We start from the raw sequence: 18,003 nt of genomic DNA, 5'->3' as shown, positions 1-18,003 counted from the left end.
CAAAGGTTCTAGAGCCAAACTGTCCCTATTTGAACTCAGTTCTACAACGTAATGAGAGTCACATAACCTCTCTGTTCCTGTTTCCTTATTTGTAAAATGGGGATAAGATAATATATATCTCACATAGCTATGATTATTCAATGGATATTTACAGGTAAATTCCTTCAGAGAGTGTTAGCTCATAGTAAGTGATCTATAAATGCTATTACTATTCTCTACAATATGACTTGCTAGATGAAGAAAAAAGAGAAAGGGTAAGAATAAGATGTTCAGTATTACATTAAACAGTAACACAGAAGAGAAAACCATAAATGTGTATACTTATATACAAACATATCCAAAAGGATATATAAGAAACTCCTATCATTGGTTGCCTTCGGGGAGAATGGGATAACTAGAGGACAAGAGAGACAGGAAACCTACTTTTCTTCATATACTATTTCATACCTTCTGAATTTTGTTCCTTGCTCATGTTTTTTTAATTAAATGATTAATAATTTTTTAATGTGTATAGTAGAGTAGTTTTAAGCTTTATTCAAAGCTGCATTTTCTTAACCTGTTTGTCTACAAAACACTATTTTTGAGGAACACCTAAAAATCACCCTGTGCTCCAAAGAACACCATTTTAGAAACATTGCTGCAGGCTAAAGAGAGTCACTGAAATTTAGAGAAAAGAATGACACATTCAAAGCAGAGATTTGGGACCTTTTCCTTTTTGGGGGGGTAGTGTTCTTTTTAGGACATTATAGGTGACTTCTTTTATTTGAATACTCATTTGATATGCAATTACTTCATAGCACAAGTGAGCAAGAGAAAACAAGTTTTAGAATGTATGATTTGAGAAAAAAACCAAAGATACAAATACAGCTTTTGTCAGCAACAAAATATTTTTTATTTCACTAAGTATGTAAATATGTCACAGTCCTAACAAGATTACATAGTGATGTTTTCCTTCTACAAATCCAACTATTTTTCCCAGAGCATCTCAGCCTGGAGAACTGAAAACTGGATTCTCATTTCCCAGACAGACACTTGGGCCCTCCCACGATCTTTCATCTTTGTCCTTCCTCTCTATTCGCAAATCGCCACTCTAGTTTGTAACCTCACCATATAAAGTGAGGTGGTTGCCAAATACAGAAAGCAAGAGAATTTTGACCAAAATCCCACAGGTAGTGGGCCAGAATTTTGACCAAAATCCCACAGTAGTGAAGCCAGGATCATGCCCAAGCTGTCTGCTTAAGGAGCTTGTGACTTTTCCCAGCATGGTATACTCCTGCAGGAAATGTTTTTGTACTTCTTCATATGTAATATCACACATCAACTTCATTTATACTTCAAAGGATCTTTAAGATGAAAACTTTAATCATTCTAGAGTTTCTGAGTATGTTAGTGAGAGGCATCTATTTTCTATTTAGTTAAAAGTTTTGAACATTTAAATAACTTAGTTGGGCTATTTAAAATGAAGGAGAAAGGAGAAAATTATGCTACTCCCTAAGTCAGTGTTTCCTACATGGCTTATATTACACTAAATGTTAATAGGTTTTTGGGCAAAAAGGGTACCTGTGTTGAAAAACATTTTGGAAATACTGGATGAAGCAATGTTAGCCCATTTTCTTTAGTAGCAGACTTCTCAAACCCTTAAAAATGCCCATACTCATTGTGACTCTCTTAAAGGGGCAAAGAGTATAATAAAGGGCTTTTCATAATCATTAATAGCTCTCTGACTAATATTCTATCTAGCTAGCAATTTGGGTAATAATTCCTTAACAAAACAAAGACAGCTTTTAAAAAAATGAAAAGCAAGTGTGCATATTAAAGTGCATTCAATCCTGTTTTTCTCATAACCCAGATTTAAATCATTATTTATCAAATATTTATTAAGTACCAATTACTATACTGGACATCTATCTAATGTCCTAGAACTATGATGTGCATACTGCCCTATTCAGGTGGCACCAATCTTCATCTGAATAATATTAAAAGTCAATCAACTAAGAATCATTTATACATCCCATCATCCTAGGTACTATGCTAGGCATTAAAGAAACACTGATCAAAATAAACACTATCTCTACCTAAAAGGCTCTCTTTACAGCCTTATAATAAATAAAGACATTATATGAATAATTTCAATTGATGAAATTATTGCAAGAGGGCAAAATGCTGAAAAGAAAAAGTACAGGAGGTGAAAAGAAAACTAAAAAGGAGGCCCTTAATTTAGTTTGGAGGGTTAAGGAATTCTTTTCTGAAGAACAGTCATCTCAAGTCAACATTAGATAAATTTATTCAAAATCAGAAGAAGAAGATAAAAAAAACATCTTCAGTAGAATGAATTACGTTTTGGAGGACCCAGAGGAAGGAGAGAACAGGGGACATTCAAGAAGCTGGAATAAGTTCAATATGACTGGAGGACACAGAGGGAAAACCAAAGTGATGCCACATGCTTAACATACACATGGTGCTAGGTTCGACAAAAAAGGCAAAAACAAGAGGGTGACATCATGCATCTTCAAGAAGCTTGGGGGGGTGGGTATTTGTAAAAGTCCAGATTAAGGAGAAAGGAAATAACTAACTTTTATTGAGTACATAACAAAAGTTAGATCCTACGCAATGTGCTTCAAATACATTTACTCATTTAATTCTTAAAATGACCCTTAAAGGGTAGAATCATTATCCATTTTATAAAAGAAGAAACAAAGACTCAAGAATATTAGGAAAATGACTTTTTCAAGATTATATAGCTAGGCAAGGGCAGTTGGCATTTGTCTTCTAAATCCTTGCTCATAGCAGCTACTTCCTGAACTGAAATTAAAGAGAACAGGAATCTGAGTGGGAAGCAGTGGGGAAGGAGAGATGGTGCAGAGATAAGAGATAGTGTGGTTGGTCTGGCCAGGAATGATACATCTACCAGAAATGAAAAGTCTATGCAGACTCTTCATAAGACTCTTCTCTGTTCACAGATGTCCTGTAATAATCAAAAATCAATGAAAGAAATAATACCTGACCCTGGAAAAGGAAAACACTCTTTCTAGCAAGGAGTCATTTCACTGGAGAGTCCTTTAATGCCTATGGGAACTCAAATAAACTGAATAGAATGGTGGCTGTCAGGAACTGAAGAGAAAGGGAAATGGGAACAATGTTGGGTGGGAACAAAGTTTCAGTTAGAAGAGGATTATGTTCTGAAAATCCAGTACAGCATAGTGACCACAGTTAATAATACTGCATTGTATACCTGAAATCTGCTGGCAGTTTATCTAAAGCACTTTCACCACCACCACCCCAAATGTTAACTGTGGGATAATAGATGTGTTCATTAACTTTGGTTATGGGAGTTATTTCACAATGTATAGATATATATCAAATCATCACATGGACACTATAAATATACTTGTCACTCTTAAAATATACTGTCACATTTTAAATTCTTGTCATTTATACTTCAATAGAGCTGGGGGAAGAAGTGGTTGACGTTACCATTATAAAATTCAGATGTTGGGATCCCTGGGTGGCACAGTGGTTTAGCGCCTGCCTTTGGCCCAGGGCGCGATCCTGGAGACCCGGGATCGAATCCCACGTTGGGCTCCCGGTGCATGGAGCCTGCTTCTCCCTCTGCCTGTGTCTCTGCCTCTCTTTCTCTCTCTCTCTCTGTGACTATCATAAATAAATAAAAAAATATTTTTTAAAATAAAATAAAATAAAATAAAATAAAATAAAATAAAATGCAGATGCTAGCTGAGGCATTTCTACCTCTTAGAGATCTAGGCAAAATGGACAAAATTCCCACACTCATTCTATACCCAGTTTCAGACTATATAAGCCCACATGCCTTTCCTCTGAATTCCCAGAGGGTTAGATCTTTAAGGTACTCTCTCATTTTAAGGGTAGTGTCAGCACTTGTTGTTTTTATCTAGCCCATGCCAATCAGAGTGTGAAATATCTCTTTTATTCTGCTCTCTTATACACACTCAGATTTCACTTTCACAAGCCATTTCATGGATTTGTCTAACAACACAAAATACCTGGGAGTTGCTAATGTGCCATTCAGGTGGTATACAGCCTTTCTCCATCTCACTAGCTCAACCTACTCTCACTCCTCCATTCCCCTCTCCATTTACTTTTATTCTCTTTTACTCTCTGACACCAGAAAGCAAATTTGTCATCTCTTCTCAGGAATAATACATTCCCCATGGAGTTTAACTATTCATCCCAAGAAGTTTACCAAACAATATCTTCCAAACAAATACAAACCTGTCAGTGAGAGTAATTTAGGTGAATAATGTTTTCTCTATTTCCTCATACTTACTATTATTATAAATAAAAGATAATTATTATTTACTGAGCATAGATCTTATGCCAAGCACTATGCCAAGTACTTTGAAAGCATTATCACATTTAACATTCTCACAAAAGTTCTGTGACAAAGGTATTGTTTTATCTTTATCTTGCCTATTAGAAAACTGAGTTAGAAAGATCAGTTAAATAAGTTGCACAAAGCCACAGAGCTAGGGAATTGTGATGCCTGTATTTTTATCCAGGATGTACTGGCTGCATTCTCTCCACCAGTGTACCCTGCTTCTCAGTCTTCTGGAGACCCAAATGGTGAGAGGATGGACAAGAGCACAAAAGAAGATGCCAAAATTTTACCCAAGTAGAAGGGTAGGCTGAATTTCTAGGCAGGACAAGCAGTTTTCCAAAACTCTTTTGTTGAGTTCTTAGGTTCGGATGATTGATCTCCTGTGTGACAGTTTCCTAAATTGCATGTCACCCAGGCGAAATGTATAGTTTGATGGGTCCACAGAAGAGGGGATTGGAGGAGGGGGAAAAAAACCATTCAAAGAAGCACAAAATTTAATTAAGGAAAACATTAGATCAATTAAGACTAAATGGTGGTATAAAACATTAAGGTAAAACATGTATTAGTGTGACATTTGCATTTTTATGAAGTATGAATCACAAAGAAATAATATATGCAGCTAAATTTCAGTTAACTCCCTTTTAAAAGTCTTGTTACCATGGTAATGCCAAGAATGAGTTTTCACAGGATGTAAGATATGGATTTTTTGATTTCTTAAAAGCAGTTTAAATAAAAACTACCAACAGCATGGCCTCTTTTCACTTCTCTTACATGACCAAGGGCCACTGAAAATAAGAATCACCTAGACATCTATTCCCAAAATCACACAGAAGAAAAAAAATACTAAAAATTGGACTGGATTTCCCTGTTATATTTTATTTTTTTATTCTCTTTTAGCCTTTAGTACATTTTTAATAGGTTCATTCCAAAAACAATGCCTACAAAAACATACTAATTGTGAGAAAAACAGAAGAATATTGTCTCTTCTTGGCACTCTTTATAATCCTACCTCTACTGGTTTAATTAGGAAGTTTTTAATAACAGCTACTCTCATTACTGAGATCAGTTAAAATTCTTACTATAAAGGCTATCTTTGACACCAACAGCTAAATTGTTTGCCTTCTGAATTCCAGATCTAAGAAAAGTTGCCCGAGTCTCTAATGAGTAATAAGAGATTGAGGTTTCTAGGCTACAAAAATCCTGTTGTGGCAAAAAAAGGCAGAAACCTAACTCCGAAATCAATAGCGTATTACTCTCTCCACAGGCAAGAGCTGCTGGGTCAGGGGAATCATGAAAAATTCATAGCGGAGGTGGCCAAGTCATCCATAAGATAGAGAAAATGATGCTATATCTAAAGATCCCTTGAGCAATCGAAAGCACTTTATAGATTTCACTGTGGATAAGTGCTGGTGTGTTTCATCTGGGTACCTTAATGCTGCTGCGATCTTATTTTTGACAGTCAATGAGGATGTTTTGATCTATATTTATAGGGTCCTATTTACGAATAGTTCTTAGCCTCTTTACAGTACTTGGATGGTTGTAGTCACAGGGATATGGTCTGAAGCTGCTTAAGTCTTGAAGATTCCTCTTGACTGGACCTGTTCTAGCTCAGTGTTCATTCCCTGCATCTCTAAAGGGAACAAACCTTTGAGTGTTGGATTCTTTACAAATGTATTTAATTCTCATTACAGCCCTGCAAATTAAGTATTACTATTATTGCTATTATTCCCATTTTATACATCAGCAAATGAAGTCCAGAAAGGTGAAGTAATATATTCTAGATCACAAAGAAAGTAAGAACATGAATCAGGATTTTAGCCCAGGTATTTTTTATCCCAAGGGCCACACAAATTCAGAAAACAAGTTTGCTTGCCCCACAGGGCCTTAAAATCCTTCATTTAAGGAATTATCCATAACCGGCCAATCCATACTCACAGAATCACAGAAGCAGACAAGGCTGTGTAGGCAGGCCCAGGCTAGGGCTATTGCCTCTGGCCCTTCCAATCCATTTTACATCCTTTTACCTCATCTTGGTTTCTCACCAACTACTTATATGTTAAACACAAAATTCTCAGTAGGATATCCTACCAATATTTTACAATGCAGTTCAAATTATACCTTATGGTACTCATAAATAGAAAGTCTTTAAAATTATTATGAATTTTTTCCTAATGTGCCAACACTCCCATGCCCTTGATAGCCATAATGCCCTTGAGAGAGGCTAAAGGACTGCAATGTTCTGCTTTCCAGCTATCCTACCTCTTCATAAACAATCTGAAGCCCAGGAATCAGCTTTATTTTGTTAAACTACTGACTCATCTCTCAATGGCTGCTATTTAGGATAAAGCCAAAACTCAGGTAGAATTCAAGCTTAAGTTTTCCTTTATTTTCTATTTCAAAACAACACTTTATTACTACTTAAACAGGCATTTTTAAAGAGTGGTTTTAGGTTCAAAGCAAAACTGAGAGAAGGTCCAGAGGTTTCCCATATAACCCTGTCCCCATAAACCCATACCCTCCCACATTATCAGTATCTCCTACCAGAGCAGTACATTTGTTATAAATAATGAACCTACCTTGAGGCATCATTATCACTCAGTATACAGTTTACATTAAGGTTCACTCTTGGGTGTTGTACGTTCTATGGATTTGAAGAAATGCATAATGACATGTTTCCACCATTATATCATACAGAGTTTTTGCCTAAAAGTCCTCTATGCTCTAGCCTATTCATCCCCCTCTCCACCCTACCCAATAATTGGCAACCACTGATCTTCTTACTGTCTCCTTTTAGCTTTTCTAGAATGTCATATATTGGAATTGTGTAGTATGTAACCTTTTAAGATTGGCTTCTTTAACCTACTAAAATGCATTTGAGGTTCCTTGATGTCTTTTCATGGACTGTTTGCTTATTTCTTGTTAGCACTGAAACATATTTCATTGTTTAGACTTTTCACAGTTTACTTATCCATTCACCTACTGAAGGACATCTTGGTTGCTTTCAAATTTTGGCAATTATAAATAAAACTGCTATAAACATCTTTGTGTAGGTTTTTGTGTGGATGTAAGTGCTCAACTCATTTGAATAAATATCAAGGAGGATGATTGTTATTTTCTACAGTAAGAGTATGTTTAGTTCTGTAGGACCATCTTCAAAAATGGATGTACCACTTTATATTCCCATCAGCAATGAATGAAAAAAGTCCTCCTGTTCCACATCCTCACTAGCATTAGGTGCTGTCAGTGTTTTGGATTTTGGCTGTTTTAATAGATGTACAGTGGTATTTCTCCATTTTATTATAATATCCTTTAAAATATATGATGTGGAACATCTTTTATACTTATTTGCTATCTCTGTATCTTCTTCAGTGAGGTGTCTATTCAGGTACTTTGTCCACATTTAGTTGGGTTGTTTATTTTTCTATTGTTGAATTTTAAGAGTTCTTCATATATTTTGGATAACAGCCCTTTATCAGATATATCTTTTACAAATATTTTCTCCCAATTTGTGGCTTATTTTTACATTTTCTTGGACAGTGTCTTTCACCGAGCAGAAATATTTAGTTTTACTGAACTCCACCCAGTTTATCAATTTTTTCTGTCATGGATTATGCTTTTGGTGTTGTATCTAAAAGTCATCACCAACCCAAGGTCACCAGGTTTTTTCCTATATTATCTTCTAGGAGTTTTATTAAGAGTTTTGCATTTTGTATTTATTAGGCCTGTGATCCATTTTGAGTTAATTTTTGTTAAAGGTATAAATTTTGTAACTAGATTCATTTTTTTCTATGTGGATGTCCAGTTATTCCAGCATCATTTGTTGAAGGGATTATCTTTCCTCTATTTTATTGTTTTTGTTTTTTTGTCAAAGTTCAGTTGACTATATTTATGGGTCTATTTCTGGGTTATTATGGTCCATTGATCTATCTGTTCATTCTTTTGTCAACCCCATAGTATCTTGATTATAGCTTTATAATAAGTCTTAAAGCCAGGTAGTGTCAGTTCTCTAACTTTGTTCTTCTTTATTATTGTGTTGGCTATTCTGTTTTTTTCCCCTCTCCATATAAACTTTTGAATCGATTTGTTGACATCATAAAATCTCTTTCTCAGATTTTGAGTGGAATTGCATGGAATCTATAGATCAACTTGGGAAGAACAGGCATCCTAATAATGTCAAGTCTTCCCATCCATGAACATGGACTATCTCTACATTTATTGACTTCTTTATAATTTTCCTTATGTAGATTTTGACATATCTAATTAAATTCACAAGTAACTAATTTTTTAGAGCACTAATGTAATAGTATTGTATTTTAATTTTTATTAGTAGATCTAAGTGGCTTTTTTTGGTTAAGATTTTATTTATTTATTCATGAGAGACACACAGACAGAGGCAGAGACACAGGCAGAGAGAGAAGCAGGCTCCATGCAGGGAGCCCGATGTGGGACCTGATCCTGGGGCCATGGGATCACACCCTGAGCTGAAGGGAGGCACTCAACCACTGAGCCACCCAGGTGCCCCAATAGTATTGTATTTTTAATTTAAAATTCCACTTCTTCATTGCTGGTAATCCTTTACATTTTTATTTCCTATTTTTTTTACTGTGTTTCTAAAACAGTAAAAATGTATCTTGTTTGTTCCAGATTGTTATGTCATCACATAATCCCCAAAAGGAGTCCTACACATTCACTAACATTCCTTTGCCTGAGTTTTTACCTGGAGTTTACCTGGAGTTCTCTGTCCTTGGGCTCTTTTAAAGCTTTGTTGAAGCCTTATCTCTTGTAGGCAGCATTTGCTAGCCTTTCTGACTGTGGTAATCACTCCATCTCCTATAACCTACCACATATCTTTCAGCAACTACACTTTGCCTTTAAATAGACTCTACCTTCAGTGTGTCTTTATTCTACAGCCAGACTATTATCTCCTTAAAGCCAAATTCTGCTGGATCTCACATCAATCAGTTTATAAAAGTGCCAGAAACTGTGTCATGTAGGTTTACATTCAAATCTCATTTAGTGTGACTTCTCCAGGCTAGTTGATATTTCTCTTCTACCATAATCTTTTATTGCCTTCCACTAGTATCTTAAACAAAAGACAAATTTAACCAGCAATTCGCAGAATTGTCTTTAAGGGAAGTCTTTAAGGGAAGCAGTAGTCATCATGGTTGAATTACATGGAGAAGTGAGACTTCCTAATCTCAGATACTGTGAAAATACCTGGGTATTTATAAAATAAATAAAATATGTAAAGGAATAAAAATAAATAAATAAAAATAAAAATGTAAAGGAATACCAGCATCCCACTTCATGCATTTGTCAAATGCCTTTTATATGTCAGGTTCAGTGTTAGGCAGGAAGCAGATACAAAAATGAGGAAAATAGCACTGCCTCTTAAGGGGCTCAGAGTCTAATGAGAAAGCTCCAAAAAAATATTGGGGCTAATTCTCAAAAGACTTAGAAGCTCACTAGAGAAAGAAAAGAGGGAGAATCAACATGAGTAAAGATCTGGACATTACCCGCTCTAATGTACTGCCAATATTCCTTAAATATAGAATTAAAAAAAATTATTCTCATTACATATTTTTCCATCCTATTCTAGATTTCTTTTTGTCTCACTTTCATAAAAGAAATGAATAAGAAAGTCACTGGCACCGAAAATTTCTCATCTATGGCAGGTCTTTTTATAAGCATTTAATGTTCTTGGTAAGGGGGGTGGGGGTGGGAAGGAGGCCAACAGAGCCTAGAGAGATTGTTAGGTAAGTCTTAATCTCCATGAGAGAAAGACTGCATTGTTACCTGACTGATCCAGGCCTCAACCTGCTGTGGTACACTGAGAGGCTTAATCCTACAAATTGCCTTAAAATACCCAGTCAATGCCATCACCAAAGCAGAAGGCATTATGGATCATAAAGGGAGCCAAGCAGAAAGAACAAAGGAGATTTTTCACACTGGGCACCACTAAGATGCTATGCCTTTTAAAGTCTGTTTGCCAATGGCCTGGCCAAACTCCAAATCTAGTAATTATCCTATTCATTACTAAATGCACCTACCAGCCTGAACAAGAACTTAAAAAATAGGGATTCTTTTGTGTGTCTTCTAATAATAGTAAATGGTAATAATGGTAAAAAAAAACAAAAACAAAAACAAAAAAAACCCCACTATTTATTATAAATCTACAATGTGATCCATTATAGATGCTATCACATCTAATTATCATAAGAACTCTGCAAGGTATATAATTCTTACCATACACACCTTACCTCCACTGACCTCTCACCATTTTAAAAATGAGAATCTGATTTTTTTAAAGTGCAAGTTTAAGAGTAATTTACCCAAAGTCACACAACTAGTAAATGGCAGACTCAGGATTTAAACCCAGGCTAGTCTAGCAATGACGCTGCTGTCATTTCTTCTTTACTGCATTGCCTCTCATGAAGTGTTCCTATATTACCTAACTTCAGGAATGGTCAATATATAACCACAGGGCTACACATTCAAGGACACTAGCTATGCACAGGACTGAAAGGAACAAAAACTACTTCCCACATCAGAAATCAAGATCAGATCCAGAAGACAATTCTGGAAGAAATGAAGTATAAATGTGTTGGCCTCCTTTCTGGGTTTCTTAGTTATGATCATTTTTAAGTTTTTATGATTATGGTCTCTGGAGAAAAAGAGTGATTGAGAAGGGATAAAAATCACAAAACATAATGAAAATAGATTAGACAAAAATAAAAATAGTAGCCAACTCATCAAAACAGAAGTTGGAAAAGAAAAAAAAGGACAGACATAACTTACCAATCACCTAAAATAATATAAATTCAATAGAATGAATCAAAGGATAACATATTCAAGAAGCAAAACATGTCCATTATGGTAATAATATATACCATAATATGGTAATGAAGGGGATTAAAACCTGAGAATCTGAGTTTGAGCCATGTTTCACCACTATATAGCTCTATGATCTTAGATAATTAATTTATCTGTGCCTAGTTCCCTCATCTGCGAAATGAAACATTATATTCGTCTTTTTCAGTTATGAGAATTAACTATTTTTAAAAATTCTAAACATACACAATTTTTAGTTATTTTTAGTATTTCTCCATGACCTATTGACCTTTGAAATTCAGGATAAATTCAGAAAGGCAAGGTATTTAGGGTGAAACAACTAGAAAACAGAGTCAAAGCAACATAAAATAAATGCATAATAGAAAATAAAAAATTAAATATGATAAGGTGGTCAGAAAAACATGGAGAAGAAAAATAACTAACATTTACTGAGACCTGATTTAGTTCCAGAACAATTGTTTCAGAAACAATCTTATTTAAGAGCTAACAACTTTGAATGGAGGGTATTTCCCCTAAGTTTATAAAGAAGGAAACTAAAGTTCAAAAATACACAGAAATTTACCCAAAGTCACACAGCTAAAGTGCTGGAGTTTTAATTCAAACAGATTTCTTAGGCTCCAAAATCCATATTTCAGAGGCAGTAACTCTTCAGCTGGATCCTGAACAAAAAGCAGAGCTAGTACAGCACAGCATGGAAAACAAACCAAACCATACCAAAACCTAGTCTAGCACATCATTCAAGGTCTGGCTAGAAACAGATGGCAAACTCAAACAAGATAAACGAGAGTTTAATAAAGGAATAATTTATGAGTGTGAACAGAGTAAGGAAAACCAACCAGGGATAATGAAATATCCCAGTTCTAGTAAAAGCAAAAAGCTTTTACCTTATACCCATGGAGGTTCAAGCGTATCTAAAGCTCTTTAGGAATGAAGGATCATTGGGAGAGAGTTATTACCAAAACTTGGAAAATGTTAAGGTGGCTTTAACAGAGAAGAAATAAACATTCCAATCTCTCTCTTTTCCCATCTTGTGATACCTTGACAGTCCCTCTCAACGGCACACAAATGCAAACCAGAGCATGCCTGCTAATAAGAGAGCCTGCTAATTTAGTACATAAGGTCAATCTCCTGGGATTCTAAGCACGGTAGAAAAAAAGTGGAGTGAGGATCTAAGGGGTAAATGGAAAATATCGAGAACACGAGAGAAATGGCCCAAGGTATTTTTAGGTTTTAGCCATACTTTTAATGGGAGACTCTGCTATTACCAACAACTATGACTATAAGAATAGAATACTTAATACTGAGATCAATGAAATTGAGTAAGGAGTAGATAGGGAATATGAAGAGAAAGTATGGCTCACCTCTAAACTCTATAATTTGACCTTGCCTTTGTCCTGATTTCCCAGAAAATACTTTTAAAATACAATATATTAGATCATCTCAAATTGTTAGTTTCCAATATTTTATAAGTATTTTTTCACTACTCTTATACGGAGAAAGATTTCAAAAAATTGTTATGTTTCTGAGAAGGAAAAAGCCTTATAAAGTTAAGGTGCTGAGCAGAATAAGATTTTATGGTTTGGCAAACCCACATCAATCCTGTTGAACCCCTTTGGAAATCATGCAAATAAGTGTCTCTACGTATTCTGCATGCATGTGTGTGTGCATGTACATGTATGAATACACATATCTATATTGTAGATGGTGGTATAATTCATTCATTCAACATTTAGCGTATGCCTGCTTGAAAAGCTTTGTGCTGGGTAAAAGTAAGACAGAGATATTAAAAATATAGTGCCTTCAGGAACCTCAAACAAAAGTTGTCATTTTGTCTTGTTCCCATAAATAAAATACTTAATTGTGGAGGAAAAGAACTGAAGTTAATTTCTATTATCATTTTCACAATGCTTACTACTTTAAGAAATCATATCACACAGTAAGCATCAACAGTTTTTACTGAATGAGTAAAAATGAATATTAGGATCACAGCATATGAGAAACAAAAAACCTTACCACATTCTTTAAGGCTTCTTTCCTTTGTTCATGGTCTTTTTTTCAATTTAGAACACTTTTCCTTGCTATGATCTCCCATTCATTTTTGTACGTAAGCTCTGTATTGAAGTATATCATACATACATAGATAAATTACAAATGCATAGCTTGATAATTTTTTTAGAAACCAGCACACCTGTATATGCCACCCTCAGATCAAGAAATAGAGCAAAACCAGCACTCCATAAGGCCCTTTTCAGGTACAACCCACTAAACAACAGTAACTACTATACTAACTTTTAATAATGTTATTTTTGTTCATTTTCAACTTTGTATGAATGAAATCATATGGCATATGCTCTTAAGTGTCTGGTCCCTTTCTCTCCATATTATTTTTGTGCGATTCTTCCATGTTGCTGCGTGTAGTTATAGTTCACTCATTCTCAATGCTGTTCGGTATTCCAAGATATCGGCAGGATTGTAATTCAATTTACTAATTCTAGCCATTTGAATAATACTCATTTGATTATTATAAATAGACCAATAAAAATATTTCTGTATGCCTTTTTGGAGAATGTGTGCATTTCTGGGACTGAAAAACAAGTATTATCTATTAGAGCAAAAGGTTTATGTATATTAGCACTAGTTGTATTTTTATATTACTTTCCTACGTGTTTATACCAATTTACATGCCCGCCAACAATATATGAGTTCCAGTCCAAATAAATTTAAGATTCAATTTGAGCTTAGTTATTTCATTTTGGAAGTATTTCCTTATCACCCCAGTCCATCAGTTGCCCTTTACTTATGCTACTAAACTATATTCCGCATATTTTATACCTCTTCTACTTTACTTTTCTTCTGTCTTCACCTCTAGTATACAAGTGTCTGAGGGCAGAAAGTAGACTTTATTCATATTAACAGCCTTAACAAATGTTGAATAAGTGAATGGATTACATTATTGAATCCTACTTCCTTTCTATTATAAAAGAAAAAGTGAGACCTAGAAGAGTGAAGTGCCTTGGTTCTCCCAATAAATCACTAGCACAGTGGCACAGCTGGGTTTAGAGTCTGGAGGTCATGCCTCCTAATTCATTGCTCTTTTCACTACATTATGCTGCTTTCTTTAAAAATCTTATTCTCACAATAAACCTACAAATAAGTTTAGCTGCATTTCTCTTTTTCAAAGGAGAAGGCAAAGGACACAGTGTAAATCTCCTGACGGTTGATGATAAGGTTATAGAACTTGTCTATACTCTGTGACAGAAAACCCAACTAGAAGAGAAACTGTATTTCAAGACAAACAAATATGCAAGGGACAAAATAGTTAGGCATAAAGAGCTCTGGGAAAAACCTCTTAAATTCATAGATCCAAATATTCCTAAAGGTTGGAGATGGTCTCAATTTATAAACCCCATAAAATGCTCTGAATTATTGGATAGTACAGTATCTGATTTTAAAGAATTATATAGAGACATGAAAAGATGAGACAGGTGCCAGATATGCCCTGACAGTTTGTAGTTATGGCCTGATGTTACAGAAATCTGCCAAATAATATTCTAGTACAGAGATTTATGTTGAATTTTATAAAGCACCAAAGCAAATACACTGAGAAAGAAATGGATAAAACAGTCAAGCACAGAAGAATGAACACAGAGTATCAGTGCAATTCAAAAGGAAAGGGAACTTAGATCATTTGGTTTCTCACTGAGGCAAACTAGGATCCTTTCGTAAAATATTTAAATCATTCAGAACAAAATCATTTAAATAAATAAATTATTAACACTGTCTATGTGAAAAGCACTAAGGAAGATACAAAGAAGTACAGCAATTTTTATCATGAATTTTTATACATGAATCTTGTCTGTTCCTAAAGCATCCCAACCACTCCTGAAAGACACAGTGTTTCACTCCTGATATCTAAGCAGTTTTCCCCAAGCTACGGAGGGCACCACACTTGTCCTTCCCATGTGCTGTAGCACCTTAAAGACCCTCTGGTATGAAACAGGCAACCTGTGTGCAGACCGCAGATTCTGTTCGACCTCTCAGAATTCCTTGTCCCACCTCTATTAGTATATTACTGCCAAGAGAATAGATACTAAGAGAATAGATATTTCTCCTTATCCACCTATTATATTCTCAACAAACTGTGTCCTCAATTAAAAAGACCCAAGAAATGCTACTAATGAATCCAGAAGAAGTATTGCTTGAATCAAATTTCATTGAGTCTCCACGATGTGAACAGTTGACTTCACTTATTATTTGGCTTGCTTAGGCAGCAGCAAGTTTCATTCAAGTGATCATAATTCTAGTAGTCATGTTTCTTCCACTCATCTTAAATATTCTTAACCTAGCACCCTACAATGTAGCCAAATATAACTATGCATAATCAAAAGATTACAGACTTCACAATCAGAATGACCATGCCTATCCAGTTACTAGCTATATGAACTTAGACAAGATACTAAATCTCATTGTGCCTCAGTTTCCTAGTTTGCAAAATGGAGTGATAATACCTTCTCTGAAGGGTTATTGTAAAAATCAAGTGAGGAAACCATCAAAATTCTAGAGGAGAACATGGGCAGTAACTTCTTTGACCTTGCCTTTAGCGACTTACTAGATATTCTTCTGAGGCAAGGGAAACAAAAGCAAAAATAAACTACTAAGAGTTCATCAAGATAAAAAGCTTCTGCATAGTAAAGGAAACAATCAACAAAACTAAAAAGCCACCTTCAAAATGGGAGAAGATATTTGCAAATGACATCTGATAAAGGGTTAGTATCCAAAATCTATAAAGAACTCAGTCCCTATCAAAATACCATGGACTTTCTTCAGAGAGTTAGAACAAATTATTTTAAGATTTGTGTGGAATCAGAAAAGACCCCAAATAGCCAGGGGAATTTTAAAAAAGAAAACCATATCTGGGGGCATCACAATGCCAGATTTCAGGTTGTACTACAAAGCTGTGGTCATCAAGACACTGTGGTACTGGCACAAAAACAGACACATAGATCAATGGAACAGAATAGAGAACCCAGAAGTGGACCCTGAACTTTATGGTCAACTAATATTCGATAAAGGAGGAAAGACTATCCATTGGAAGAAAGACAGTCTCTTCAATAAATGGTTCTGGGAAAATTGGACATCCACATGCAGAAGAAGGAAACTAGACCAATCTCTTTCACCATACACAAAGATAAACTCAAAATGGATGAAAGATCTAAATGTGAGACAAGATTCCATCAAAACCCTAGAGGAGAACACAGGCAACACCCTTTTTGAACTCAGCAACAGTAACTTCTTGCAAGATACATCCACGAAGGCAAAAGAAACAAAAGCAAAAAATGAACTATTGGGACTTCATCAAGATAAGAAGCTTTTGTACAGCAAAGGATACAGTCAACAAAACTAAAAGACAACCTACAGAATGGGAGAGGATATTTGCAAATGATTTATCAGATAAAGGGCTAGTATCCAAGATCTATAAAGAACTTCTTAAACTCAACACCAAAGAAACAAACAATCCAATCATGAAATGGGCAAAAGACATGAAGAGAAATCTCACAGAGGAAGACATAGACATGGCCAACATGCACATGAGAAAATGCTCTGCATCACTTGCCATCAGGGAAATACAAATCAAAACCACAATGAGATACCACCTCACACCAGTGAGAATGGGGAAAATTAACAAGGCAGGAAACAACAAATGTTGGAGAGGATGTGGAGAAAAGGGAACCCTCTTACACTGTCGGTGGGAATGTGAACTGGTGCAGCCACTCTGGAAAACTGTGTGGAGGTTCCTCAGAGAGTTAAAAATAGACCTGCCCTATGACCCAGCAATTGCACTGTTGGGGATTTACCTCAAAGATACAGATTCAATGAAACGCAGGGACACCTGCACCCCGATGTTTATAGCAGCAATGGCCACAATAGCCAAACTGTGGAAGAAGCCTCTGTGTCCATCGAAAGATGAGTGGATAAAGAAGATGTGGTTTATGTATACAATGGAATATTACTCAGCTATTAGAAATGACAAATACCCACCATTTGCTTCAACGTGGATGGAACTGGAGGGTATTAGGCTGAGTGAAGTAAGTCAGTCGGAGAAGGACAAACATTATATGTTCTCATTCATTTGGGGAATATAAATAATAGTGAAAGGGAAAATAAGGGAAGGGAGAAGAAATGTGTGGGAAATATCAGAAAGGGAGACAGAACGTAAAGACTGCTAACTCTGGGAAACGAACTAGGGGTGGTAGAAGGGGAGGAGGGCGGGTGGTGGGAGTGAATGGGTGACGGGCACTGGGGTTATTCTGTATGTTGGTAAACTGAACACCAATAAAAAATAAATTTAAAAAATCTATAAAGAACAGAGAGGGGGGATCCCTGGGTGGCGCGGCGGTTTAGCGCCTGCCTTTGGCCCAGGGCGCGATCCTGGAGACCCGGGATCGAATCCCACGTCGGGCTCCCGGTGCATGGAGCCTGCTTCTCCCTCTGCCTGTGTCTCTGCCTCTCTCTCTCTCACTGTGTGCCTATCATAAAAATTAAAAAAAAATTTAAAAAAAAAAAAAAAAAAAGAACAGAGAGGGAGGCAAACCATAAGACACTTTTAACTATAGGAAACAAATTAAGAGTTGCTAAAGGGGAAGTGGGTGGGGGGGATGGGGTAACTGAATGATGGGCATTAAGGAGGGCACTTGAAGTAATGAGCACTGGGTGTTGAATGAAACTGATGAATCACTGAATTCTACCTCAAATTAATAACATAGTATATGTTAATTAAATTGAATTTCAATTAAAAA

The 18,003-nt window shown here is 35.7% G+C and overlaps 1 protein-coding gene across 10 annotated transcripts in view; it reads right to left on the bottom strand.

Moving 5' to 3' along the window:
* The window catches only part of LOC112642495 (BEN domain-containing protein 5), a 1,368,880-nt gene that overhangs the window by 980,330 nt on the left and 370,547 nt on the right, over nt 1-18,003 (bottom strand). For 6 of the 10 annotated variants that reach the window (XM_049094507.1, XM_049094503.1, XM_049094505.1 and 3 more), the window contains exon 4: nt 3,475-3,651. The exons of 3 other annotated variants lie outside the window; for them this stretch is intronic. In XM_049094507.1, coding sequence (XP_048950464.1) covers nt 3,475-3,651 — 177 coding nt within the window. Of the gene's footprint in view, nt 1-3,474; nt 3,652-18,003 lie in introns of those variants that run through there. One more of the 10 variants, XM_049094506.1, reaches the window with a different exon arrangement.

Source organism: Canis lupus, chromosome 15 (genome assembly GCF_003254725.2).
Source record: "Canis lupus dingo isolate Sandy chromosome 15, ASM325472v2, whole genome shotgun sequence".
Classification (NCBI taxonomy): Eukaryota; Metazoa; Chordata; class Mammalia; order Carnivora; family Canidae; genus Canis; species Canis lupus.
This window is presented reverse-complemented; position numbering and strand designations above follow the sequence as displayed.